At 52.4% G+C, this 26,457-nt stretch overlaps 1 protein-coding gene across 1 annotated transcript in view; it reads right to left on the bottom strand.

Moving 5' to 3' along the window:
* Nucleotides 1-10,978: 10,978 nt before the first annotated feature.
* The window catches only part of tyro3 (TYRO3 protein tyrosine kinase), a 63,199-nt gene continuing 47,720 nt past the window's right edge, over nt 10,979-26,457 (bottom strand). Inside the window, 9 exon segments of the mRNA XM_061742944.1 lie at nt 10,979-13,335; nt 13,337-13,559; nt 14,700-14,836; nt 15,137-15,296; nt 17,144-17,247; nt 17,250-17,253; nt 22,161-22,281; nt 22,439-22,531; nt 22,577-22,592. Of these exon segments, the coding sequence (XP_061598928.1) occupies nt 13,174-13,335; nt 13,337-13,559; nt 14,700-14,836; nt 15,137-15,296; nt 17,144-17,247; nt 17,250-17,253; nt 22,161-22,281; nt 22,439-22,531; nt 22,577-22,592 (1,020 nt within the window). The 3' untranslated portion in view covers nt 10,979-13,173.

Genomic DNA, 26,457 nt, shown 5'->3' with positions numbered 1-26,457 from the left:
GTTCCAGGCGCGTGCGTGTTGCAGGTTCCTCAGGTGCTTGAATCCTGAAAAGTGCTGGAATTTTAGTTAAAGTTCTTGAAATTACAACTCTGTCTTTCACTAAATTGGGATCAGACTGTATAGTTTAGTTATTACAAGGAGAAATAAAATCAGTAAGATGAAACATGACTAGATGTTTACAGCACGATACAATGTACATAATTGTGATAAAAAGCGGAAAAAAATAATGAGTATATACATTCCTGTAGATATTTTACCCCAGCGATATAGTCCATGTTCCAGACCAGATGTCAGCACCACTCAAGGTAACCAAACTTATGATTTTTGAAAATCTCCATGTCTGTAGATGATATTCTGGTATGATAACCTTCCTGAGTGGCAGCTGGATCAGAGTTATCAGCTCATGAAGTTACCAGCCCCTTCAGGTTCATTGATGATTCTAAATTGGGTGTATTGTACATTTCCTGAATCCTTATGGTCCTGTGAGTATTCCAGTTTTTGTATTTTGTGTCTCTAATGTTTCTAAAACTAAGCTGGTTCTTTATCTCATTGTTATGTCCTTTATGTCGTGTATTTGCAGATAAAGACCAGTTTGTGACATTAGTGTCTGTTATAGTTTCATAGGAGCCTAATGATGCTCTTCTAGTTTAAGGCTCACAATGACCTGTAACAATGATATAGTATGGGGTATATTATACATTTCCTGAATCCTTATGGTCCTGTGAGTATTCCAGTTTTTGTATTTTGTGTCTCTGTTGTTCCTAGATGACACAGGGCTAAAAGATAGTATATCATTTAGGTGGAAATTGTGTAAAAATGGGTGTTTATAGTTTAAAGAGCTGCAGTGACCTCTATGTTGGTCAGAAAGATTCACATATTAGCTTCATTGAATGCTTAAAAGGTCCCCTTTAAAATGATACCAAAGACAATATAGTGAAACATTGATAGATATCCTGTACATGAGTCTAAACCAGAATATGCAGCAGCATCGAAAATGTAATTTTCTGAAGGGGGTGGTAACTTCATGAGCTGATAACTATGATCCAGCTGCCAATCAGGAAGGTTATTATACCAGAATATCATCTACAGACATGGATCTTCTCAAAAATTATAAGCAAGTTTGGTCACCTTGAGTGGTGCTGACCAGTGAAATTTTGGGCTCTGGCCCATGGACTAATAAAGTGCTTGAAGATTTTGAAAATGACCCTTGAAAGTGCTTGAATTTGACCTTAAAAATGTGTAGGAACCCTGGATTTACACGGAAGTCCATTTATTCCAACGCAAACCCCGAAAATCTCCGTGAAAGTGCGACCCTCCAAATGTCCAGGTGGCGTGGCGTGGCGTGAGGCGTGCGGTGCACGGAGATGTGAAGGTTGTAAAAACAAACGTCACGTGAGGGGACAGCCTTGACTATCAGGGTTACTGGAAGGGATTTACGGACGTTAAAGGGACAAAAGAAGATCTGTTTCTGATTCAGATCCAGGTCTGAAAACACTTCTGGTCTTTGGGACTTTGTGACATCACAGACCCTGATCAGATGAATCCTGAGCTCCACCCACAGCTTTACCTGCCAATCACAGCTTTACCTGCCAATCACAGCTTTACCTGCCAATCACAGCAGCACACCTGAGTAGCTGCTTTGTATGTGCACGATGCCCCGCCCATTTCTGGGAGAAGTCCCGCCCCTGAACGTGACTGGCAGTAAATTCATCTGAGTTGCTTTTATTTAACGCTCCTATGAAACTGGCGTCAGAGCAGTGGATAAAACGATAGATAAAAGTCAGTGCGTTTACATGGGAAGTTCAATTCAGAATTAAAAGTCTGATTTAAAATGAGTAAAAATTACCATGTAAACACCTAATTCCGAATGAAAATGGCCATTCCGATTTAAACTTAATTCCGAAGTAAGTGGCTGGTTTATTCCGATTTTAAATCCGAAAAGAATCATTCCGTGATCATGTATACTAGGGCTGGGCGATATGGCCTTTTGTTAATATCTCGATATTTTTAGGCCATGTCACGATACAAGATATATATCTCGATATTTTGCCTTAGCCTTGAATTAAAACTTTGATGCATACGATCACACCAGTATGATAATTCTATATGTCTACATTAAGACATTCTTGTTCATACTGCATTAATATATGCTCATTTTAAACTTTCAAATAAGTCAAATTTACCAAAACTGTATTTATTAAACAGTTACTAAGCAGTGAGTGGCATAAACATAAAAAGTGTCATTTCAAAACAGAAAGTGCACGTTGCATCTGTCTGACTCCTCGTCTGAAGAACATCTGCTAAGAACATGTTCTGGTCCTGGTTTTACCTGGATGACCAGGTTTCACCTGGTTTTACCTGGTTTTACCAGGATGACGTGGTTTTACCTGGTTTTATCAGGATGAGCTGGTTCTACCTGTTTCATCCTCTCCTCCTCTAATTTGCATCACTTTCACTTTTAAAAATATGACGTCATATAGTCTTGTTTGACTTTGTTTCGATGATAGTGATTGATTTCATGTGGCCACATTTAAGCAACACTAGGTGATGTTTCTCAGTTCTGGAAGAGAAAGGCCTGAATTATGGTCCCGCGTTAAATCGACGCAGAACCTACGGCGTAGGGTACGCGGCGAAGCGCACTTATGCCGTAGGTTCTGCGTTGGTGTAACGCGGAACCATAAATCAGCCTAAAGGCTCGGCTGCGCGTGTTGCACTGAGCGGCTCCTCTGCTTTCCGGAGAGCCGTGTGCGACGAGAAAACATCCCCTCCCGTCTTTACTGAACCAGTTAGCTTTGAAAAGAGTCCGTCGCGCGTAGCAACCGCGCAGATGAGCTCAGGGCGCAAACAGGCGAGTTTGGGAAAGTTAAAGCGGGGTGGAAGTGAGCGGCGGTCCCGGACAGCAGCGCCGACACCAGCAGCTGGTCGGGGGCCAATGATAATGCACACACGACAACACGTGACTGGTGTATCTAACAGGGTGCGCTTGTTTTATGTCTCAGAGAAGGAGAGACGAGACGAGAGAGTGAGAAAAGCCTGTAATTTAACGCCCGCGGCTAAAAGTAAATGTATATTCGAATATTCACGATAGAGTCATTTTGTACATCGCACAGAGTAGAAGCCGAGATACATCGCCTATACTCGATATATCGCCCAGCCCTAATGTATACACTCATTCCGCTTTAAATTAATTCCTGGCTGCGTCCGAAATCACACACTTCCACCCTAATGAGTATGCAAAATGAGTGTGCGAGATTTTTTAGTGTGTCCGAAACACTAGAATGTACTCGATAGTATGTACTATCCATACTCATTCCGGAGTTTTTTTTTAGGCCCAATCCCAATTCTCCTTCACTCGCCCTTCTTTTCTTCACTCGCCCTTCTTTTCTTCCCTACCCCCTAAAAAAGAAGGGGGAGATTTTAGGGCACTTGAAATCTAGGGCCCTTGGCCCAGGTGCCTGTCCCATTTCTCCTCCCCCTCCTTTCCATCCCTACCCTGATCAGGAAGCTGAGAGCCAAAAGCTGTTTTAATTTCAGCTGTAGCGCTGTTAATATGGCACTTTATTAAGTTTTAATATTTTTTCAGGCGTAAAAGTAACCGTTAAGATCCCCAACCTGGGCTCAGTTTATCCAAATAACGCCTGTTACGAAATTTGACTCTACGTTTTCGGAGATGAGAAGAGCCGCCGGCCCCGGGGAGCAGCAGCAGCTCACAGCCGGGGGGACAGACGTGATCGCTGGGTCGACCCACGCCGTCAGCCCCGGGAGAGAAACCTGCAGCTCCGTTGAGAATTACGCTGGCTGAAATAAATCATTTAGGAAGATGTTGGTTTAATAGATGAAATCTAACAGTTGTAGCTACGCCTGTTAAGAAATTTGCTCTGAAAATTTAGAGATTTCTGCCTGCCGGCTCCGGAGTTTATGGGTCCGCGTTAAATCGACGCAGAGCCTACGGCGTAGGGTACGGTGCGCGTCGCCGCGTAACCTACGCCGTAGGCTCTGCGTCGATTTAACGCGGAACCATAAAACAGCTCCGCTATCTTCACTTCAGCTTTATCTGAAAGTGTTTAAATTACCCAGATAACAGCTTTGTGGTTTCTGAAAACTATTATATCATAAACATCCAAAACAAATCTGACGAGTCACAGGATTATTTCTCTCTATTTCCCACAAAAAAATGCTTGCTCCCTTGGTCACAATCTGAGACGAGTCTGCAAATGTTTTTTTCCCTCGGTCGGCGTGTCAAAACTATGCAGAGCCTACGGCGTAGGTTACGTAGCCTACGGCGTAGCTTACATAGCCTACGGCGTAGGTTACGTAGCCTACGGCGTAACCTAACAGCCTTTACTCCGGCACGATTCTTCGCGAACAACGGACAAAAAAGGGATTATGTACATTCACTGAGTGAATATTATGAAATAGAGGTGGGTGCAATTCATCGATGTGTCGATGCATCGCGATGCGTCACGTGACGATTTGGAATCGATTAATTAAAAAAAAAAAAAAAAAAAAAAATTTAAGTTATCCTATCCAGATTCCAGACTGAATAAGCTGCTGAATCATTTCATTTTCAAGAATGCTCATTTCTTATTGTTCACTTGAAATATGGCAGATATGTTTACACTAAATACATTTGATGGAAGTACATATCTAGTTTACTTGAATTAATGAACTCATTAAATCCAGGGCTTGACCGTTTTCAGTGTTTTCCACCAATAGAGGGCGCTCTCATGCAAGTGCAGCTTTCCCTGGTCAAAGTTAAGTAAGTCAAAGAGCAAATGTTTACATAGTCATAAAATACATTATTTTGTGTCTTTGAAAAATACATGTGAAATGTTCAAAAAACCTTGTTATTTACTTAATGAATGTTGTTAAAGGAACTGAGTTAATTGATTGGCTATTTATTTACAAACTTCCCACAATGCAATGCAGCGGCGTTTGGTTGCTAAGTGATACGTATATGTCATAAGTATAATAATATTCGTATATAATAATATTATATAATCTCATCTTGTTTCGGCCAAAATAAACGGGAAAGAGCGGTGCTGCTGCAGCAGCTGTTACCATGGTAACAGCTGCTACTGCTGTGACAGGTTACCATGGTAACAACCCCCCCCCCTCCCTACGGCAGGAAGTGACGTGTGCGCTCTTAATAGTACGTCCGAATTAATGCACACTACTGATATTTACTCAAAAGTGTACCGAATTTAAGTATACTTCTTAGTATATACTTTTTAGTATGGCATTTCGGACGCACCGCCGGTATTTCTGCGCTGCTCGTTCCCTCGCCCGTCTGTCTCGATGACGCTTATATTCCACGCTGGGCTGGTTTTCCAAACAAAGTTTCAAGATGGCAGCACGCAGTAAACGCTGGTCAAGAGCAGAGACCATTTATTTAATAAATAGAAATCATTAAAAGAACAGATGGAAACAGGAAACATCAAAATTGTGAGCTTTTCAAAGTTGTAGTGGCTAAGTTTGTTTTTCCTCCGGTAGTTTAACTTCCGGTCCCCCCCCTATCCAATCAGAACCTTCCCAACCCCCAGACCTTAAGAGGAATTGGATAAAACCTATAAAACATTTTTTTCATGTAAACCTCAATTCAGAATTACTATTTCCATGAAAACTCGAAGGAAAATACTTTAATTCTGAATGATTTAATTCAGAATAATGTATTCTGAATTAAAGAACATCCTGTAACCGTGGCCAGTGTTTTCTCCCCTGCTCTGACTGGCGTTGCTCCAGCGGTCATCGGTGATGAAGAGGACCAGTGATGCCCCCTAGTGGCCGGAGGTGCTGCCACACCTGTAGCCACCTGGTTAACCCTCCCAGGTGACCAGTTATTTCAAAGACATTTATGTTTTCCTGTTTTGGGTTTCTTTCCCCTGAGGTTGCTGTAAACTCTTGTTTGCTAACGTGCGCCTCCCAAGGTGCTCGGTAACCAGCTGCCATTTTGTTCTGTACACTTTCAATAAAGCATCACATTTGACTACGTTGACTTTTTAACGTCATACCTCATCGCTTCTTTGTAAATGATGGACTTGTAAATAATAAAAAAATAAAGTTTTTCTTACTGGTGTTGACAGGACGGCGTAGGCGCGAACGCAACGGCGTGTTCTCACCCTGAAGCGACGTGCCTTTACTACCATTCACTTTGCTAAATTAAACCAAAACACATTTTAGTCCTTATCCCTTGAGCAAAACTTTTGGTATGGGTTGTCCAAAACCTTCATCTGCAGTTTTACAGCATTTAATGTCATCCAAAAAGGGATGTGGTCATCCCGAGAAGTGAAGGGTGGTGTTTAGCGTTCCCTGTTAAGAGATCCCCCCCCCTCGATATCTGTGACGTAGCTGTTCTGATGTTTCCTGGGCCGCTGGGGACGAAAACAACATGGCTCCCCCTTAACGTAGGTCAGCTGACCACCTGGGGCAGGGCTCGGCAACCCGCGGCTCTTTAGCGCCGCCCTAGTGGCTACTGGAGCTTTTTCAAAAATGTTTGACCTTTTTTTTTTTAAAAATTTTCCTTTTTTAAAATTTTTTCTTCCTTTTTCCTTTTTTAATCTCGACATTTCGACTTTTTTCTCGAAATTTCAACTTTATTCTCGACATTTCGACTTTTTTCTCGGGATTGTCAATCAACATTAATCTCGACATTTCAACTTTTTTCTCAACATTTCGACTTTTTTCACGAAATTTTGACTTTTTTCTCAACATTTCGGCTTTTTTCTCAAGATTGTACTTCAACATTAATCTTGACATTTCAACTTTTTTCTCAAAATTTTGACTTTTTTCTCGACATTTCGACTTTTTTCTCAAGATTGTACTTCAACATTAATTTTGACATTGCGACTTTTTTCTCAAAATTTTGACTTTTTTCTTAACATTTCGACTTTTTTCTCGAAGTGCATAATGAAAAAAAAAATCTTCCCCCAGTTCTGACTAATATAGAAACATGCAGCATGTGTTGTCTTCAATCTAAGGCTGATACAAGACTTTTCAATTTTTGCGGCTCCAGACATATTTGTTTTTGGTCCAATATGGCTCTTTCAACATTTTGGGGGGTGGTCAGCTGACCACCTGGGGGGGGGGGGTCAGCTGACCACCTGGGGGCGGTCATCACTGCTCTCCAGAGAAGAACCAGCAGACGTGCGAGCGCCAGTCCTCCAGGTTGGAGCAGGTGTGAGCAACGACCCCCTCGGGGCTGCAGCTTCACCAGTGGTTCCTCACTGAACACACCGTTGGAGCCGTCTAGGGACCGGCACCATCGCGGATAGGAACACGTTTGGCCCCGTTTGCTGATCCTTTCCCCCCGCTCTGGTGCTGCTGCTGCTGGAACTCCCCCACAAGTCCCCCAGAGACGGACTGACTCCAGGCCGTGTGGCCACGCCGGGCCTGCACAACACTGACCATGTCCCACGTCAAAGGTTCTTCTGGAGGTCATTAGGCTCATGGCACAATCCAAGTCTGGACCAGGACCGGGACTCTGGGAGTCTGGGACTCTGGGACAGGTCCGGTCCACAGAGGACTTGTCAGAGCTGAACATGAGCCACACGCCTACAGTAGTCCCCTGTTCTGGTAATTAACCTGCCTGGAAACGCTGCACCGGTTCATTGAACTGGATCGGCTTCTCTTAAAACGCTGTTACAAAATGTACCAAACCAATCACAGCAGGGCCAGGGCTTCATGTGAGTTCATGGTAAATCTGCTGAGACTCAGAGAAGTGGAAAATATAACGTCCTGTGTGCAGAAGGAAAGTATAAACGTGCGTCTGCAAAAAAGTGTCATAACCTTGGCACTTTGACAGGGCCGTATTTAATCATTTTGAGGCCCGAGATGCACGGGTGTCTGATGTGATGCATGTTATCCAATCAGGAGATGCATGTGTGGTCTGTCTGTGGTTGATGGGTCAGCGTGTGCACGGGTCACACGAGTGGACGGGTCACACGAGTGGATGGGCCACACGAGTGCACGGGTCACACGAGTGGACGGGCCACACGAGTGGATGGGCCACACGAGTGCACGGGTCACACGAGTGGACGGGCCACACGAGTGGATGGGCCACACGAGTGACGGGCCACACGAGTGACGGGTCACACGAGTGGACGGGCCACACGAGTGGACGGGCCACACGAGTGACGGGTCACACGAGTGGACGGGCCACACGAGTGGACGGGCCACACGAGTGACGGGTCACACGAGTGGACGGGCCACACGAGTGGACGGGCCACACGAGTGGACGGGCCACACGAGTGGACGGGCCACACGAGTGGACGGGCCACACGAGTGGACGGGCCACACGAGTGACGGGTCACACGAGTGGACGGGCCACACGAGTGGACGGGCCACACGAGTGGACGGGCCACACGAGTGGACGGGCCACACGAGTGACGGGTCACACGAGTGGACGGGCCACACGAGTGGACGGGCCACACGAGTGGACGGGCCACACGAGTGGACGGGCCACACGAGTGGACGGGCCACACGAGTGACGGGTCACACGAGTGGACGGGCCACACGAGTGGACGGGCCACACGAGTGGACGGGCCACACGAGTGACGGGTCACACGAGTGGACGGGCCACACGAGTGGACGGGCCACACGAGTGACGGGCCACACGAGTGGACGGGCCACACGAGTGACGGGCCACACGAGTGACGGGTCACACGAGTGGACGGGTCACACGAGTGGACGGGCCACACGAGTGACGGGCCACACGAGTGACGGGTCACACGAGTGGACGGGCCACACGAGTGGACGGGCCACACGAGTGGACGGGCCACACGAGTGACGGGTCACACGAGTGGACGGGCCACACGCAGCGCTGTCGTATAGGGGGGAAAGGTGGTGACAATTATAAGGGCCCACAGCCCACAAGGGCCCACACATGCCCCCCCAGTAACCTATGAAAAAATGATTATGCATACATAATACACAATATATACTCATACTAATGAATCCAAATTCAAACAGAGCCACCAGTCACACAATATTCTCTAATTTAAATCAGTTTGATATTTCCCTTTGCCTCTTCCCTTCTTAAAAATGGTTTGGTCCACCCAGCTCTGTGCGAGTGAGCAGCGCTGCGCGAACGTGAGAGCACAGCTGGACCCGCTGGACTAGATGTCCAGTAGCTAGATGGTGGAAAGCTATCATGCCCCCCAAAAACCACAAATCTGGGCACCAGAAAAGGGTAGAAAAGGATGCTCGAAATAAGAGCAGCAGAGCTGGGGCCCAGGACATAAAACTGTTAATCTCCAAGTCAGTTTATGTGTTTGCATGTTCAGTTGAAAAGACGAAAAGAAAACTGACAAATGCGCGCGTTAAGCCTGATTTATGGTTCCGCGTTAAATCGACGGCGTACACTACGGCGAGGGGTACGCGGCGACGCGCAACGTACGTTCGCGTCCCCGCGTATCCTACGCCGAAGGTCTGCGTTGGTGCAACGCGGAACCATAAACCAGCCAGTGTCCGTCACTGATCTGCTTCCAGCGCGCAGTTTCCTGCACAAGACGCTCATGATTCATGATTTAGTGTTGAATAAGGTGCCAGGCATGTGGTTGAAACTATTATCTTACCTTAATGATCCGCAGCTTACTAGCCGTCATCCGGCTGGGCTACACTCAGGACTGGACCAGTCATGAATAAAAAAAGTCACTAACTGAACATTACTAATAACGTTGCTACTACAGTGACTGTCTCTGTCTGCAGTGGATTGTATTATGACGCATTCAAGCCTAATCAGTCATTCTTTTTTTAGCCAAATCAGTAGTTATGAGCATCAAACGAACGTCCGTTACGTTATCATGATGTAAAAAAAAGTTTTGTTAGATTTGTTGTTACAGCAATAAAAAAAAAAGGGCCCACGGCAATATTCTTTAAGGAGGCCCAGAAATCCTAGCAACTGCCCTGGCCACACGAGTGAACGGGTCACACGAGTGGACGGGCCACACGAGTGAACGGGTCACACGGGTCACACGAGTGACGGGTCTCTGCCTTCACCGGGTCAGTCTGTCCCAGAGCTGCTCAGAACAGAAGAGCACGTGTGGAAACCCAGTCGCATTCAATAAAAAGACAAACATTGGTGTTGATCCAGTGATTTATTGATTATCAGAATAATCATCTGAGCTAAAATCTGAGTTAAAACATCAAGGATAAAAAGACATTTCCTCCGCTGTCAGAAATCCAGTTTAGTTTCCAGCTGAGAACCAGAACCAGAGAGAAGGTCGACGTCTGCGGTCCACCAACGCTGTTCCCGGTCCTGCAGACGCACCGCCCCGGGGGGTCCACCTGGGGGGGGGGGGGGGGGGGGGGGGGGGGGGGTCCACCCGGGGGGGGGGGGGGGGGGGGGTCCACCCGGGGGGGGGGGGGGGGGGTCCACCCGGGGCCTTTACAGCCGCCTCTGCTCATCAGCCTCCATCCTCTGAGATGCTTAAGCCCCGTCCCAATTCTCCCCCTCGCCCTCGTTTTCTTCACTAACCCTAAATTTTGCGCGTTCCCCTGAAGGTAGTGTTGTCCCAATTCCTCTTTTCACCTAGGGGGAGGGGGCATAACGAGGGCTAGGGGCTGAGAATAGCCCCTACGGATCGAGTGTTTTCACATGCTGACTTCGCGAGCGAGGGGTTATAAAAATTTCCCAGAATGCTTTTCGTCGTCATTTGCGGACTAAATAAAAAAGGCGGACATTTCTTAGTGAATAAATCAATATTTTGAGTTTGAGTTATTTCGATTTGACTCGCTGACCGAGGGCAATCAGGCTCAGATTGTGACCGAGGGAGCAAGCATTTTTTTGTGGGAAATAGAGAGAAATAATCCTGTGACTCGTCAGATTTGTTTTGGATGTTTATGATATAATAGTTTTCAGAAACCACAAAGCTGTTATCTGGGTAATTTACAGATAAGGCTTTCAGATAAAGCTGAAGTGAAGATAGCGGAGCTGTTTTATGGGTCCGTGTTAAATCGACGCAGAGCCTACGCCGTACCCTACGCCGTAGGCTCTGCGTCGATTTAACGCGGACCCATAAACTCCGGAGCCGGCAGGCAGAAATCTCTAAATTTTCGGAGCAAATTTCTTAACAGGCGTAGCTACAACTGTTAGATTTCATCTATTAAACCAACATCTTCCTAAATGATTTATTTCAGCCAGCGTAATTCTCAACAGAGCTGCAGGTTTCTCTCCCGGGGCTGACGGCGTGGGTTGACCCAGCGATCACGTCTGTCCCCCCGGCTGTGAGCTGCTGCTGCTCCCCGGGGCCGGCGGCTCTTCTCACCTCCTAAAACGTAGAGTCAAATTTCTTAACAGGCGTTATTTGGATAAACTGAGCCCAGGTTGGGGATCTTAACGGTTACTTTTACGCCTGAAAAAATATTAAAACTTAATAAAGTGCCATATTAACAGCGCTACAGCTGAAATTAAAACAGCTTTTGGCTCTCAGCTTCCTGATCAGGGTAGGGATGAAAACGAGGGGGAGTGGGGGTATTGGGACAGGCACCTGGGCCAAGGGCCCTAGATTTCAAGTGCCCTAAAATCTCCCCCTTCTTTTTTAGGGGTTAGGGAAGAAAAGAAGGGCGAGTATTGAGATTGGGCCTTAAAGTAGAAAACCAAACTGTTCCCATCATGTTAAAACCTGTCCAGGGAAGGGAGGGGTTTACAGGTGGGAGGGGTTTACAGGTGGGAGGGGCTTTGGTAGTGGAAGGTGCTATGAGCTTCACTCTTCACCGATTGGCTGCTGGCCCCGGAGCCCAGGTGTGACCCCTGGAACATCCTGGTCCAGGATCCCCTGACCCGGTTAGCTGCTGGTCCAGGATCCCCTGACCCAGTTAGCTGCTGGTTCTGGTTCACAGAAGAATTGGTCTCAGAAGTGCTGCAGCTGAAACAGTTAGTCCAAAACATCTACGATCACAACTTCACACTTCATTCAGATACTTGAAAACATAGAAATTAGTGGGAGGTTGTTGGGACAGAACCCCCTGCTGCGTGTGGATGGTTCTGAGCTGATCACCCATCAATCATGGCGATCAGCCACTGCTGCATGTGGATGGTTCTGAGCTGATCACCCATCAATCATGGCGATCAGCCACTGCTGCGTGTGGATGGTTCTGAGCTGATCACCCATCAATCATGGCGATCAGCCACTGCTGCATGTGGATGGTTCTGAGCTGATCACCCATCAATCATGGCGATCAGCCACTGCTGCGTGTGGATGGTTCTGAGCTGATCACCGATCAATCATGGCGATCAGCCACTGCTGCATGTGGATGGTTCTGAGCTGATCACCCATCAATCATGGCGATCAGCCACTGCTGCGTGTGGATGGTTCTGAGCTGATCACCCATCAATCATGGCGATCAGCCACTGCTGCGTGTGGATGGTTCTGAGCTGATCACCCATCAATCATGGCGATCAGCCACTGCTGCATGTGGATGGTTCTGAGCTGATCACCCATCAATCATGGCGATCAGCCACTGCTGCGTGTGGATGGTTCTGAGCTGATCACCGATCAATCATGGCGATCAGCCCCTGCTGCGTGTGGATGGTTCTGAGCTGATCACCGATCAATCATGGCGATCAGCCCCTGCTGCGTGTGGATGGTTCTGAGCTGATCACCCATCAATCATGGCGATCAGCCACTGCTGCGTGTGGATGGTTCTGAGCTGATCACCGATCAATCATGGCGATCAGCCACTGCTGCGTGTGGATGGTTCTGAGCTGATCACCGATCAATCATGGCGATCAGCCCCTGCTGCGTGTGGATGGTTCTGAGCTGATCACCCATCAATCATGGCGATCAGCCCCTGCTGCGTGTGGATGGTTCTGAGCTGATCACCCATCAATCATGGCGATCAGCCACTGCTGCGTGTGGATGGTTCTGGGCTGATCACCCATCAATCATGGCGATCAGCCAGGGTTTTACTGAGACCAGATGACTGGCTGGTTTCCGTGGCTGACCCGGTTCAGTCCGTCGGACCACACACACGTCTTCAGGAAGGTTGTGGAGGTTCTGGAAGGTCCGTTGAGGTTCTCCTGCAGGGGGGACCCCCCTCCGGAGCCGGTCCTGGGACCCCTGGGGGGTCCAGGGGGGTCCAGGGTGTCTCCACCTGCCCCCGCTGCTCTGTGCAGCAAAGCAAGCGTCCACTCAGACGAGGACCAGGAGGAGCACTGTGATTGAACGATCTGTCTCACACATTAATGACGTCCTCCTCGTCCCCCCCTCCTCCAGCCCCGTCCCCGTCCTCCTGGGTGGGGGCTCCACAGGGGCCCATGATGTACCTGTAGTCCCCCCCGGGGAGTCTGGGGGCCCCGGGGCCCCCCATCAGCCTCTGCTCCTCCTGCTGCTCCTCGCCCCCCCCGCTGCCAGGGGACGCTCCAGCTGGAGGGCCCCCCCCCAGACACCCCACCCTTGTCCTCCCCAGCCTCCCCGTCCAGGTTGACGTAGAGAGAATGCTCCTTGGGGGGGGTGGGGGGGGCCAGGCTGCAGCGCAGCAGCTCCAGCTGCACCACCAGCTGCTCAAAGCTGGGACGGCACTTGGGGACGGGACTCCAACAGCTGTGCATGGTGTCGTAGCTGAAACACAGGAGAGAAACGTCTGAGCTGAGAAGTGCTAGTGGCTTAAACGAGTGTTAGGGGGCATCAATCTGTCCCTACGGATCGAGGGATTTCCGATGCTCACTAGCTGAACCAGGGCCAGAAAAATTTCCCAGAATGCTTTTCGTCGTCATTTGTGGACTGAATAAAAAAAAACAAACATGGTGGACATTTCTTATTTTTTAGTGAATAAAATCAATATTTTGAGTTAGTTTCTGCATAAAAATGTGTTTTGATTACATTTCTAGCGAGAAATATATATTTTACTTTCATAATATTCACTCATTATGTACATTCAGTGAATGTACATAATCACTCGCTTGGTCGTTGTTGCAAAGTCTTTTTCAAACCTCGCCAGAATAAAGGCTGATTTATGGTTCCGCGTTACACCAACGCAGAGCCTACGGCGTAGGTTACGCGGCGACACGCGCCGTACCCTACGCCGTAGGCTCTGCGTCGATTTAACGCGGAACCATAAATCAGCTCCCGAACCGGCAGGCATCATCATTCCGAAATTTTCTGAGCAAATTTCTTAACAGGCGTAGCTACTGTTAGATTTCATTTATTAAACCAACATTTATCTTCCTAAATGATTTATTTCAGCCAGCGGTAATTCTCCACAAAGCTGCAGGGACCCCGGGACTCCCCGGGACGACGGCGCAGGTTGACCCGGCGATCACGTCTGTACTCCGGCTGCTGCTGCTGCTGCTGCTCCGAGCCGGCGGCTCTCATCATCGCCGAAAACATCAGATCAAATTTCTTAACAGGCGTTATTTGTGCTTACGTACCCGAACGTAAACCACGCAGTGACGTAGCAGCAAAATTTAAGGGTGGTGCTGAAAAGTAGGGGTAGTGGGAGTATTGGGACTGGGCCCTGGGAAGATTACAAGTGCACTAAAATCTGTGACTTCTTTTTTAGGGCTAGTGGTAGAAAGTAGGTGTGATGCAGGTGGTTCAGGTGGTTCAGGTGTGGTTCAGGTGGTTCAGGTGTGGTGCAGGTGGTTCAGGTGGTGCAGGTGGTTCAGGTGTGGTTCAGGTGGTGCAGGTGGTTCAGGTGTGGTGCAGGTGGTGCAGATGTGATGCAAGTGCAGGTGGTGCAGGTGGAGGCGTGAGACCCACATGTCTTGTCGACAGTCGGCTGGTCTTTTCAGTCGTTCTCCTTTGATGAGGAACTCGTAGATTTCTGAGTTTTCCACTCCAGGATACGGAGTCTGACCACGAGTCATGATCTCCCACATCGTCACTCCGAACGCCCACTGACACACACACACACACAATAATTCAACACTTAAGCAGTTTTTCTTAAACCCTGGACATTTTCAACCTGTGCGTGCGTGCGTGCGTGCGTGCGTGCGTGCGTGCGTGCGTGCGTGCGTGCGTGCGTGCGTGCGTGCGTGCGTGCGTGCGTGCGTGCGTGCGTGCGTGCGTGCGTGCGTGCGTGCGTGCGTGCGTGCGTGCGTGCGTGCGTGCGTGCGTGCGTGCGTGCGTGCGTGCGTGCGTGCGTGCGTGCGTGCGTGCGTGCGTGCGTGCGTGCATGCGTGCATGCGTGTACGTACCACGTCACTCTGGCTTGTGTACACGTTGTCTGCCAGACTCTCCAGAGCGATCCACTTGACGGGCAGTTTGGACACTGAACCCTGCCGGTAATAATCTCCACTGTAGATCTTCTTGGAGAGTCCGAAGTCGGCCACACACACAGCCATGTTCTCATCCAACCTGGAACCCACACACACACACCTTTTTTTTTGAGAAAAAAATGTTGCGTCCCGTATTGAACTTATACGGGAGGCGATTTGTCCCGTATTTTCATTAACGCCCCATATACACGCCTGTCACACACACATGAACACTAAAATACACACGTCTGTCACACACACATCTACACTAAAATACACACGTCTGTCACACACACACATGAACACTAAAATACACACGCCTGTCACACACACATCTACACTAAACTACACACGCCTGTCACACACACATCTACACTAAAATACACACGTCTGTCACACACACACATGAACACTAAAATACACACGCCTGTCACACACACATCTACACTAAACTACACACGCCTGTCACACACACATCTACACTAAAATACACACGCCTGTCACACACACATGAACACTAAATACACACGTCTGTCACACACACATGAACACTAAATGTATCAATAATGAACAAAATAAAACAGGAAACATTAAGGCCAGCAAAATCTTTGTGGCGGGACAACAGGACCTGCTGCGTCTGTGCCCAGATCTTTCTATGTTATCTTTGATCTTTCTATGTTATAATAATAATTATTATTATTATTGTTATTATTATTATTATTATTATTATTACTATTATTATATGTGTGTGCCAGACAGCGGGGAGGACTCGGGCTTCACCTCCAAGTAGGGGGGGGAATTGGGAATTAAAAGTTGCGTTCATATATTATGCTCTTATTTATTGATGTTATTTTTTTTTTTTTCTGTTATCTGTTTTTTCCCCCATTTTATCACCCAGTGCTCCTACCTAAGCTACAGTCCTGGGCATTGCTCCCTCTACCAACCCCAGGAGTTCCTGCACTGAGCTCAGGTCTCCTCCTAACCTGAGGAGTGAGCAGCAGCTTCTTTTATTGATGTCATAATCTACAGGTGGAGGTCGGAACATTTGAATATATTGCAAAACTTCATTCGTAGTAAATTTAACTAAAGGTGAAACAAATATATTATTTCCCACTACATTCAAAGTGAGATATTTATTTGTTATAATGTTGATTATGACTCACAGTTTATGAAAACCCCAAATAAAAAATCTCAAAAAATTTGAATATTTAATGAAATCAATAAACCATTCAATCATCAAAATTATAACAAATAAAGGGTTAACATATCTTGCTTTGCATGTAATGAGACTATGTAATGTATTAGTTTTGCCTTTTAAGTTGAATTATTGAAATAAATTAATTGTTACAGCATATTCTAATTTCCCGACCTTCACCTGTACCGGTAGGTTATATTTATATTTACCTGCATACAGCACATCTGGGCTGATGTGAACATGCATAGAATAGGAGCAAAGGATAGTTCAGTTGCTATATGGCTGTCTGTACAGTCCCGCAAGTTCAATGCAATTAAAGCACTTTAGACTTTAAATCAAAGCATTTTATTTTTTCATATAAAATAAATACATTTCTATGCAGTTTAGAAGTTTTGGGGATTTTTTTGGCTCCTGCGCTGCTGAAATCCCTTAAAGTCCCTTATTTCTATTTCTGAAAGGTGGCGACCCTAGTCCTGTCACGACTCAGCAATAAATAATAGGTCTCTGGCAGGAACCTGGCGGGAGGTTGCTGCTCTAGAGCTGCTGCTTCAGGAGACTTCTGAAATTAGGATTTGCTCACAATTAACATGAGAGACCTAAGCCTGTGAGCCTTGGCGAGCGTGAGCAGGTCAGCGTGGTCCCAGTGGGCGTGTCCTAGCTGACTGATTCAGGATTAACTGGGTTGGGGTGGAGTTAGCTCCTGCCAATGTGCTTTCCTGGTTAGGTGGGGTTGGAGTTGTTCTGAAACTCACATGCAGTTGCGGGCGGCCAGGTCTCTGTGGATGATGTTCTTGCTGCTCAGGTACTCCATCCCCCGGGAGATGTCCAGCATGAACTGGACCAGCGTGTGCAGCGCCAGCTCCTGCAGGAACAGCAGCCTCCTGTCACTTCCTCAGCTAGCCGTGTGAGCGGGAAGAGCCGGACCCCCCTTACCTGGACCCCCCCTCACCTGTGGACCCCCCTCACCTGTGGACCCCCCTCACCTGTGGACCCCCCTCACCTGTGGACCCCCCCCTGACCTGTGGACCCCCCTCACCTGTGGACCCCCCTTACCTGTGGACCCCCCCTTACCTGGACCCCCCCCTCACCTGTGGACCCCCCCTCACCTGTGGACCCCCCTCACCTGTGGGTGGTCACTAGCCCCCCCTCACCTGTGGGTGGTCACCTAGCCCCCCACTAGCCCCCCCTCACCTGTGGGTGGTCACTAGTCCCCCCCTCACCTGTGGGTGGTCACTAGTTCCCCCTCACCTGTGGGCGGTCACTAGCCCCCCCTCACCTGTGGGTAGTCACTAGCCCCCCCTCACCTGTGGGTGGTCACTAGCCCCCCCTCACCTGTGGGTGGTCACTAGCCCCCCCTCACCTGTGGGTGGTCACCTAGCCCCCCACTAGCCCCCCCTCACCTGTGGGTAGTCACTAGCCCCCCCTCACCTGTGGGTGGTCACTAGTCCCCCCTCACCTGTGGGTGGTCACCTAGCCCCCCCTCACCTGTGGGTGGTCACTAGTCCCCCCTCACCTGTGGGTGGTCACTAGCCCCCCCTCACCTGTGGGTGGTCACCTAGCCCCCCACTAGCCCCCCCTCACCTGTGGGTAGTCACTAGCCCCCCCTCACCTGTGGGTGGTCACTAGTCCCCCCTCACCTGTGGGTGGTCACTAGTCCCCCCTCACCTGTGGACCCCCCTCACCTGTGGGTGGTCACTAGTCCCCCCTCACCTGTGGGTGGTCACTAGTCCCCCCTCACCTGTGGGTGGTCACCTAGCCCCCCACTAGCCCCCCCTCACCTGTGGGTAGTCACTAGCCCCCCCTCACCTGTGGGTGGTCACTAGCCCCCTCTCACCTGTGGGTGGTCACCTAGCCCCCCCCCACCTCAGCCCCCCCCTCACCTGTGGGTGGTCACTAGCCCCCCCTCACCTGTGGGTGGTCACTAGCCCCCCCTCACCTGTGGGTGGTCACCTAGCCCCCCACTAGCCCCCCCTCACCTGTGGGTGGTCACTAGCCCCCCCTCACCTGTGGGCGGTCACTAGTGCCCCCTCACCTGTGGGCGGTCACTAGCCCCCCCTCACCTGTGGGCGGTCACTAGCCCCCCCCTCACCTGTGGGTGGTCACTAGTCCCCCCCTCACCTGTGGGTGGTCACTAGTCCCCCCCTCACCTGTGGACCCCCCTCACCTGTGGGTGGTCACTAGTCCCCCCCTCACCTGTGGGTGGTCACCTAGCCCCCCACTAGCCCCCCCTCACCTGTGGGTGGTCACTAGTCCCCCCCTCACCTGTGGGTGGTCACTAGCCCCCCCTCACCTGTGGGTGGTCACTAGTCCCCCCTCACCTGTGGGTGGTCACTAGCCCCCCCCTCACCTGTGGGTGGTCACTAGCCCCCCCTCACCTGTGGGTGGTCACTAGTCCCCCCTCACCTGTGGACCCCCCTCACCTGTGGGTGGTCACTAGCCCCCCCTCACCTGTGGGTGGTCACTAGCCCCCCCTCACCTGTGGGTGGTCACCTAGCCCCCCACTAGCCCCCCCTCACCTGTGGGTAGTCACTAGCCCCCCCCTCACCTGTGGGTGGTCACTAGTCCCCCCTCACCTGTGGGTGGTCACCTAGCCCCCCACTAGCCCCCCCTCACCTGTGGGTAGTCACTAGCCCCCCCTCACCTGTGGGTGGTCACTAGTCCCCCCTCACCTGTGGGTGGTCACTAGTGCCCCCTCACCTGTGGGCGGTCACTAGCCCCCCCTCACCTGTGGGGTAGTCACTAGCCCCCCCTCACCTGTGGGTGGTCACTAGTCCCCCCCTCACCTGTGGGTGGTCACTAGCCCTCCCTCACCTGTGGACCCCCCTCACCTGTGGGTGGTCACTAGCCCCCCCTCACCTGTGGGTGGTCACTAGCCCCCCCCTCACCTGTGGACCCCCCCTCACCTGTGGGTGGTCACTAGCCCCCCCTCACCTGTGGGTGGTCACTAGCCCCCCCTCACCTGTGGGTGGTCACCTAGCCCCCCACTAGCCCCCCCTCACCTGTGGGTAGTCACTAGCCCCCCCTCACCTGTGGGTGGTCACTAGTCCCCCCTCACCTGTGGGTGGTCACCTAGCCCCCCTCACCTGTGGGTGGTCACTAGTCCCCCCTCACCTGTGGGTGGTCACCTAGCCCCCCCTCACCTGTGGGTGGTCACCTAGCCCCCCACTAGCCCCCCCTCACCTGTGGGTAGTCACTAGCCCCCCCTCACCTGTGGGTGGTCACTAGTCCCCCCTCACCTGTGGGTGGTCACTAGTCCCCCCTCACCTGTGGACCCCCCCTCACCTGTGGGTGGTCACTAGTCCCCCCTCACCTGTGGGTGGTCACCTAGCCCCCCACTAGCCCCCCCTCACCTGTGGGTGGTCACTAGTCCCCCCCTCACCTGTGGACCCCCCTCACCTGTGGGTGGTCACTAGCCCCCCCTCACCTGTGGGTGGTCACTAGCCCCCCCTCACCTGTGGGTGGTCACCTAGCCCCCCACTAGCCCCCCCTCACCTGTGGGTAGTCACTAGCCCCCCCTCACCTGTGGGTGGTCACTAGTCCCCCCTCACCTGTGGGTGGTCACTAGCCCCCCCCTCACCTGTGGGTGGTCACCTAGCCCCCCACTAGCCCCCCCTCACCTGTGGGTAGTCACTAGCCCCCCCTCACCTGTGGGTGGTCACTAGCCCCCTCTCACCTGTGGGTGGTCACCTAGCCCCCCACTAGCCCCCCCTCACCTGTGGGTGGTCACTAGCCCCCCCTCACCTGTGGGTGGTCACTAGTGCCCCCTCACCTGTGGGTGGTCACCTAGCCCCCCCCTCACCTGTGGGTGGTCACTAGCCCCCCCCTCACCTGTGGGTGGTCACCTAGCCCCCACTAGCCCCCCCTCACCTGTGGGTGGTCACTAGCCCCCCCTCACCTGTGGGTGGTCACTAGTGCCCCCTCACCTGTGGGCGGTCACTAGCCCCCCCTCACCTGTGGGCGGTCACTAGCCCCCCCCTCACCTGTGGGTGGTCACTAGTCCCCCCTCACCTGTGGGTGGTCACTAGTCCCCCCCTCACCTGTGGACCCCCCTCACCTGTGGGTGGTCACTAGTCCCCCCCTCACCTGTGGGTGGTCACTAGTCCCCCCCTCACCTGTGGGTGGTCACTAGCCCCCCCTCACCTGTGGGTGGTCACTAGCCCCCCCCTCACCTGTGGGTGGTCACTAGTCCCCCCTCACCTGTGGACCCCCCTCACCTGTGGGTGGTCACTAGCCCCCCCCTCACCTGTGGGTGGTCACCTAGCCCCCCACTAGCCCCCCCCTCACCTGTGGGTAGTCACTAGCCCCCCCTCACCTGTGGGTGGTCACTAGCCCCCCCTCACCTGTGGGTGGTCACTAGCCCCTCCCTCACCTGTGGGTGGTCACCTACCCCCCCACTAGCCCCCCCTCACCTGTGGGTAGTCACTAGTCCCCCCTCACCTGTGGGTGGTCACCTAGCCCCCCCTCACCTGTGGGTGGTCACTAGCCCCCCCTCACCTGTGGGTGGTCACCTAGCCCCCCACTAGCCCCCCACTAGCCCCCCCCTCACCTGTGGGTGGTCACTAGCCCCCCCTCACCTGTGGGTGGTCACTAGTGCCCCCTCACCTGTGGGTGGTCACTAGCCCCCCTCACCTGTGGGTGGTCACCTAGCCCCCCCCTCACCTGTGGGTGGTCACCTAGCCCCCCCCTCACCTGTGGGTGGTCACCTAGCCCCCCACTAGCCCCCCCTCACCTGTGGGTGGTCACTAGCCCCCCCTCACCTGTGGGCGGTCACTAGTGCCCCCTCACCTGTGGGCGGTCACTAGCCCCCCCTCACCTGTGGGCGGTCACTAGCCCCCCCTCACCTGTGGGCGGTCACTAGTGCCCCCTCACCTGTGGGTGGTCACTAGCCCCCCCTCACCTGTGGGTGGTCACCTAGCCCCCCCCCTCACCTGTGGGTGGTCACCTAGCCCCCCCCTCACCTGTGGGTGGTCACCTAGCCCCCCCTCACCTGTGGGTGGTCACTAGCCCCCCCCTCACCTGTGGGCGGTCACTAGTGCCCCCTCACCTGTGGGCGGTCACTAGCCCCCCCTCACCTGTGGGTGGTCACTAGCCCCCCCTCACCTGTGGGTGGTCACTAGCCCCCCCCTCACCTGTGGGTGGTCACCTAGCCCCCCACTAGCCCCCCCTCACCTGTGGGCGGTCACTAGCCCCCCCTCACCTGTGGGCGGTCACTAGCCCCCCCTCACCTGTGGGCGGTCACTAGTGCCCCCTCACCTGTGGGTGGTCACCTAGCCCCCCCTCACCTGTGGGTGGTCACTAGCCCCCCCTCACCTGTGGGTGGTCACCTAGCCCCCCACTAGCCCCCCCTCACCTGTGGGTGGTCACTAGCCCCCCCTCACCTGTGGGTGGTCACTAGCCTCCCTCACCTGTGGGTGGTCACTAGTGCCCCCTCACCTGTGGGCGGTCACTAGCCCCCCCTCACCTGTGGGTAGTCACTAGCCCCCCCTCACCTGTGGGCGGTCACTAGCCCCCCCTCACCTGTGGGTGGTCACTAGTCCCCCCTCACCTGTGGGCGGTCACTAGCCCCCCCTCACCTGTGGGTGGTCACTAGTCCCCCCTCACCTGTGGGTGGTCACTAGTCCCCCCTCACCTGTGGGTAGTCACTAGCCCCCCCTCACCTGTGGGCGGTCACTAGCCCCCCCTCACCTGTGGGTGGTCACTAGTCCCCCCTCACCTGTGGGCGGTCACTAGCCCCCCCTCACCTGTGGGCGGTCACTAGCCCCCCCTCACCTGTGGGTGGTCACCCAGCCGGACAGCAGCAGGAAGGTGTGCAGGTCTCCGTGCTGCATGAACGGCAGCACCACCATGGGGACCGGCAGCCGCTGGCCGGGACGCCGGTGGAGACTCACTCCTGTTGGACATGGACATGTCAGTCCAGCCCCTGACCCCTGACCCGTGTGTGTGTGTGTGTGTGTGTGTGTGTGTGTGTGTGTGTGTGTGTGTGTGTGTGTGTGTGTGTGTGTGTGTGTGTGTGTGTGTGTGTGTGTGTGTGTGTGTGTGTCCGTTACCGATCAGCTGGATCACGTTGGGATGGTGGAAGTCCTTCATGTAGGCCGCTTCCTTCAGACACTGTTCGATGTCGCCTGACGAGGTGATGTCAGCTGGAAACACAAGCCCAACATCTGATCACCTGGTTCAGACAGGACCCTTCAAATATTTAAACTTTATCAGCAAAACACGCATTTCTAATCAGGCATCTGGACCTTCAACCCTGTGAGCACCAGGGTTTGGGGCGTGTGACGGCGCCACATTAACAGCTGTGACGAGAACAAGGGAACGCAAAAGTAAGGACAAAAAAACTTAGAACAATAATTAAAAGGTGACGTGTGAACCTGAAAACGGCATGAATGAAAGAGCGGGTCGGCCACCGGCGTGGGGGGGGGTCTCAGAGGACCAGAGTCAGGGGGGGGATTACTGCTGCCAACACTCGCCTCAGCAACACACATCACAGGTGACAGGGGACTGGAGCATTGGTGCAGGGTTGGTTGGTTGTGGATCAAAAGGATCTGATTTTAGACATTTGACGGTTGTGATTTGTGGGGTAAAGCCCCAGATACACTTGCTGTTGGTATCAGACCGGGACCAGCTGGTATCTGACCGGGACCAGCTGGTATCAGACCGGGGACCAGCTGGTATCAGACCGGGACCAGCTGGTATCTGACCGGGACCAGCTGGTATTAAACCGGGACCAGCTGGTATCTGACCGGGACCAGCTGGTATTAAACGGGACCAGCTGGTATCTGACCGGGACCAGCTGGTATCAGACCAGGACCAGCTGGTATCAGACCGGGACCAGCTGGTATCAGACCAGGACCAGCTGGTACCCAGACCGGCTGGTATCAGACCGGGACCAGCTGGTATCAGACCGGGACCAGCTGGTATCAGACCGGGACCAGCTGGTATCAGACCGGGACCAGCTGGTACCAGACCGGCTGGTATCAGACCGGGACCAGCTGGTATCTGACCGGGACCAGCTGGTATCTGACCGGGACCAGCTGGTATCAGACCGGGACCAGCTGGTATCAGACCGGGACCAGCTGGTACCAGACCAGGACCAGCTGGTATCAGGACCAGCTGGTATCTGACCGGGACCAGCTGGTATCTGACCGGGACCAGCTGGTATCAGACCGGGACCAGCTGGTATCAGACCAGGACCAGCTGGTATCAGACCAGGACCAGCTGGTATCAGGACCAGCTGGTATCAGGACCAGCTGGTATCAGACCGGGACCAGCTGGTATCAGACCAGGACCAGCTGGTATCAGGACCAGCTGGTACCAGACCGGGACCAGCTGGTATCAGGACCAGCTGGTACCAGACCGGGACCAGCTGGTATCTGACCGGGACCAGCTGGTATCAGACCGGGACCAGCTGGTATCAGACCAGGACCAGCTGGTATCAGACCGGGACCAGCTGGTATCAGACCGGGACCAGCTGGTATCAGACCAGGACCAGCTGGTATCAGAATCAGAATCAGAATCAGAATCAGAATCATCTTTATTGGCCAGGTTCGAACATTGTCCAACAAGGAATTTGACTCCGGTAGTTTTGCTCTCTATGGTATTAAAGGTAAACAATAAACAAATAAACAATAGACAAATGTGGAATTTCTATGTACAAAAATTATAAACATTTTAAGGTGCAGCAGTTTGAGGTAGTGAGAATAATTATGACCTATTTACAATTTCTACAGACAAGAATTATGCAAAAGTACAAGATAAAAAATTAAAAATTTTACAAAAGAAATAAAAAAGTGAGAGGTGCAGCAGAGTGAGGCAACATGAATATTAAAGAGATGATTTATTTTTATATTGCACGTGTTTGGTTACTCTGAGACTTTGTTATTTGTGAGAGTTCATCAGAGCAACCGCTTGCGGGAAGAAACTGTCCCTGTGTCTTGAAGTTCTGGCGCACAAAGCGCTGTAGTGCCGTCCAGAGGGGAGGAGTTGGAACAGGCGGTGTCCCGGGTGTGAGGGGTCTGCAGAGATTCGACCTGCCCGTTTCCTGGTCCTGGACCGGTACAGGTCGTCGATAGATGGGAGGTTAGTCCCAACTATCCTCTCTGCAGTCCTGATGGTCCGTTGCAGTCTGTGCCTGTCCAGTTTGGTGGCTGATCCAAACCAGACAGTGATGGAGGAGCAGAGAACAGACTGTATTATGGCAGTGTAAAATGTGATCAGCAGCTGCTGTGGCAGGTTGAACTTCCTGAGCTGCCGCAGGAAGTACAACCTCTGCTGCGCCTTCTTCCTGACGGAGTTGATGTGGGTGGACCACTTCAGGTCCCGGGAGATGGTGGACCCCAGGAACTTGAAGGAGTCTGTGGAGGAGACGGTGCTGTTGAGGATGGTGAGGGGGAGGAGTGGCAGTGGGTTTTTCCTGAAGTCCACTGTCAACTCCACAGTCTTGAGCGGGTTCAGTTCCAGGTGGTTCTGACCGCACCAGTGGACCAGCTGTTCCACCTCCCTTCTGTACGCGGACTTCGTCACCTTCCCGGATCAGGCCGATGACGGTGGTGTCGTCCGCGTACTTCAGGAGCTTCACAGAAGAGTCCCTGAGGTGCAGTTGTTCGTATAGAGGGAGAAGAGCAGTGGTGAGAGGACGCACCCCTGGGGGGCGCCAGTGCTGATGGTGCGGGTGCTGGATGTGATGCCCCCCCCCCCCACCCCTGGGGGGCACCAGTGCTGATGGTCCGGGTGCTGGATGTGATGCTCCCCAGCCTCACCTGCTGCCTCCTGTCACTCAGGAAGCTGGTAATCCACTGACAGGTGGGGGCAGGCACGGTGAGCTGGGTGAGCTTCTGGTGGAGGATTGCGGGTGCGATCGTGTTGAACGCCGAGCTGAAGTCCACAAACAGGATCCTCGCATAAGTCCCTGGGGTGTCGAGGTGACGCAGGATGTGATGCAGTCCTATGTTGACTGCATCATCCACCGACCTGTTTGCCCGGTAGGCAAACTGCAGGGGGTCGAGCAGGGAGCCTGTGGTGTCCTTCAGGTGGCTCAACACCAGCCGCTCAAAGGTCTTCATGACCACAGACGTCAGGGGAACGGGTCTGTAGTCATTTAGACCAGTGATGGTGGGTTTCTTCGGGACTGGGATGATGGTGGAGCGTTTGAAGCATGAGGGCACCTCACACAGCTCCAAGGACCGGTTAAAGATCCGTGTGAAGGTGGGAGCCAGCTGCTCGGCGCAGGCTCTCAGGCAGGAAGGGGACACGCCGTCCGGGCCAGGAGCCTTCCTGATCTTCTGCCTTTTGAACAGCCGGCACACGTCTTCCACAGAGATCCTGAGTGCAGGCAGAGTCTCGGGTGGAGGGAGGGGGGTAGACAGAGGTGGGGGGGGGGGTTGGCTGATGAGTCGAACCGGCAGTAAAAGCTGTTCAGCTGGTTGGCGAGTTTGCGGTTGCCTGCAGGGCGTGAAGCTGGTCCTTTTGAACCCAGTGATGTTCTGCAGGCCTCTCCACACAGACGAGGGGTCAGGGTTGGCAGAGAGGCGATTCTGCAGCCGTTCGCCGTAGGATCGCTTCTCCTTCCTGATTTCTCTTGTCAGTGTGTTTTTGGCCTGCCTGAACAGGGCTCGGTCGCCGCTCCTGTAGGCATCCTCCTTGTCTCTGCGTAGTTTTCTGAGGGTCGGAGTGAACCAGGGTTTATTGTTACTGTATGTGCAGAAGGTCTTGGTCTGCACACACATGTCCTCACAGAAACTGATGTATGATGTAACAGTGTCAGTCAGTTCATGGAGATCTGAGGCCGCAGCTTCAAACACACTCCAGTCCGTGCTTTCGAAACAGTCCTGGAGCATCAGCTTTGACTCCTCAGTCCACTTCTTCACGGTATTAACTACAGGCTTCGAGGTCTTTAATTTCTGCCTGTAGGTAGGGATGAGGTGGAGCAGACAATGGTCAGAGTGACCAAGAGCTGCGCGGGGAACAGAGCGGTATGCATTTTTTATGACGGTGTAACAATGGTCCAGGGTCCGCGTGTCCCTGGTGGGACACGTGACGTGTTGTCTGAATTTCGGGTATCAGACCT

Source organism: Cololabis saira, chromosome 16 (assembly GCF_033807715.1).
Source record: "Cololabis saira isolate AMF1-May2022 chromosome 16, fColSai1.1, whole genome shotgun sequence".
Taxonomy (NCBI): Eukaryota; Metazoa; Chordata; class Actinopteri; order Beloniformes; family Belonidae; genus Cololabis; species Cololabis saira.
This window is presented reverse-complemented; position numbering and strand designations above follow the sequence as displayed.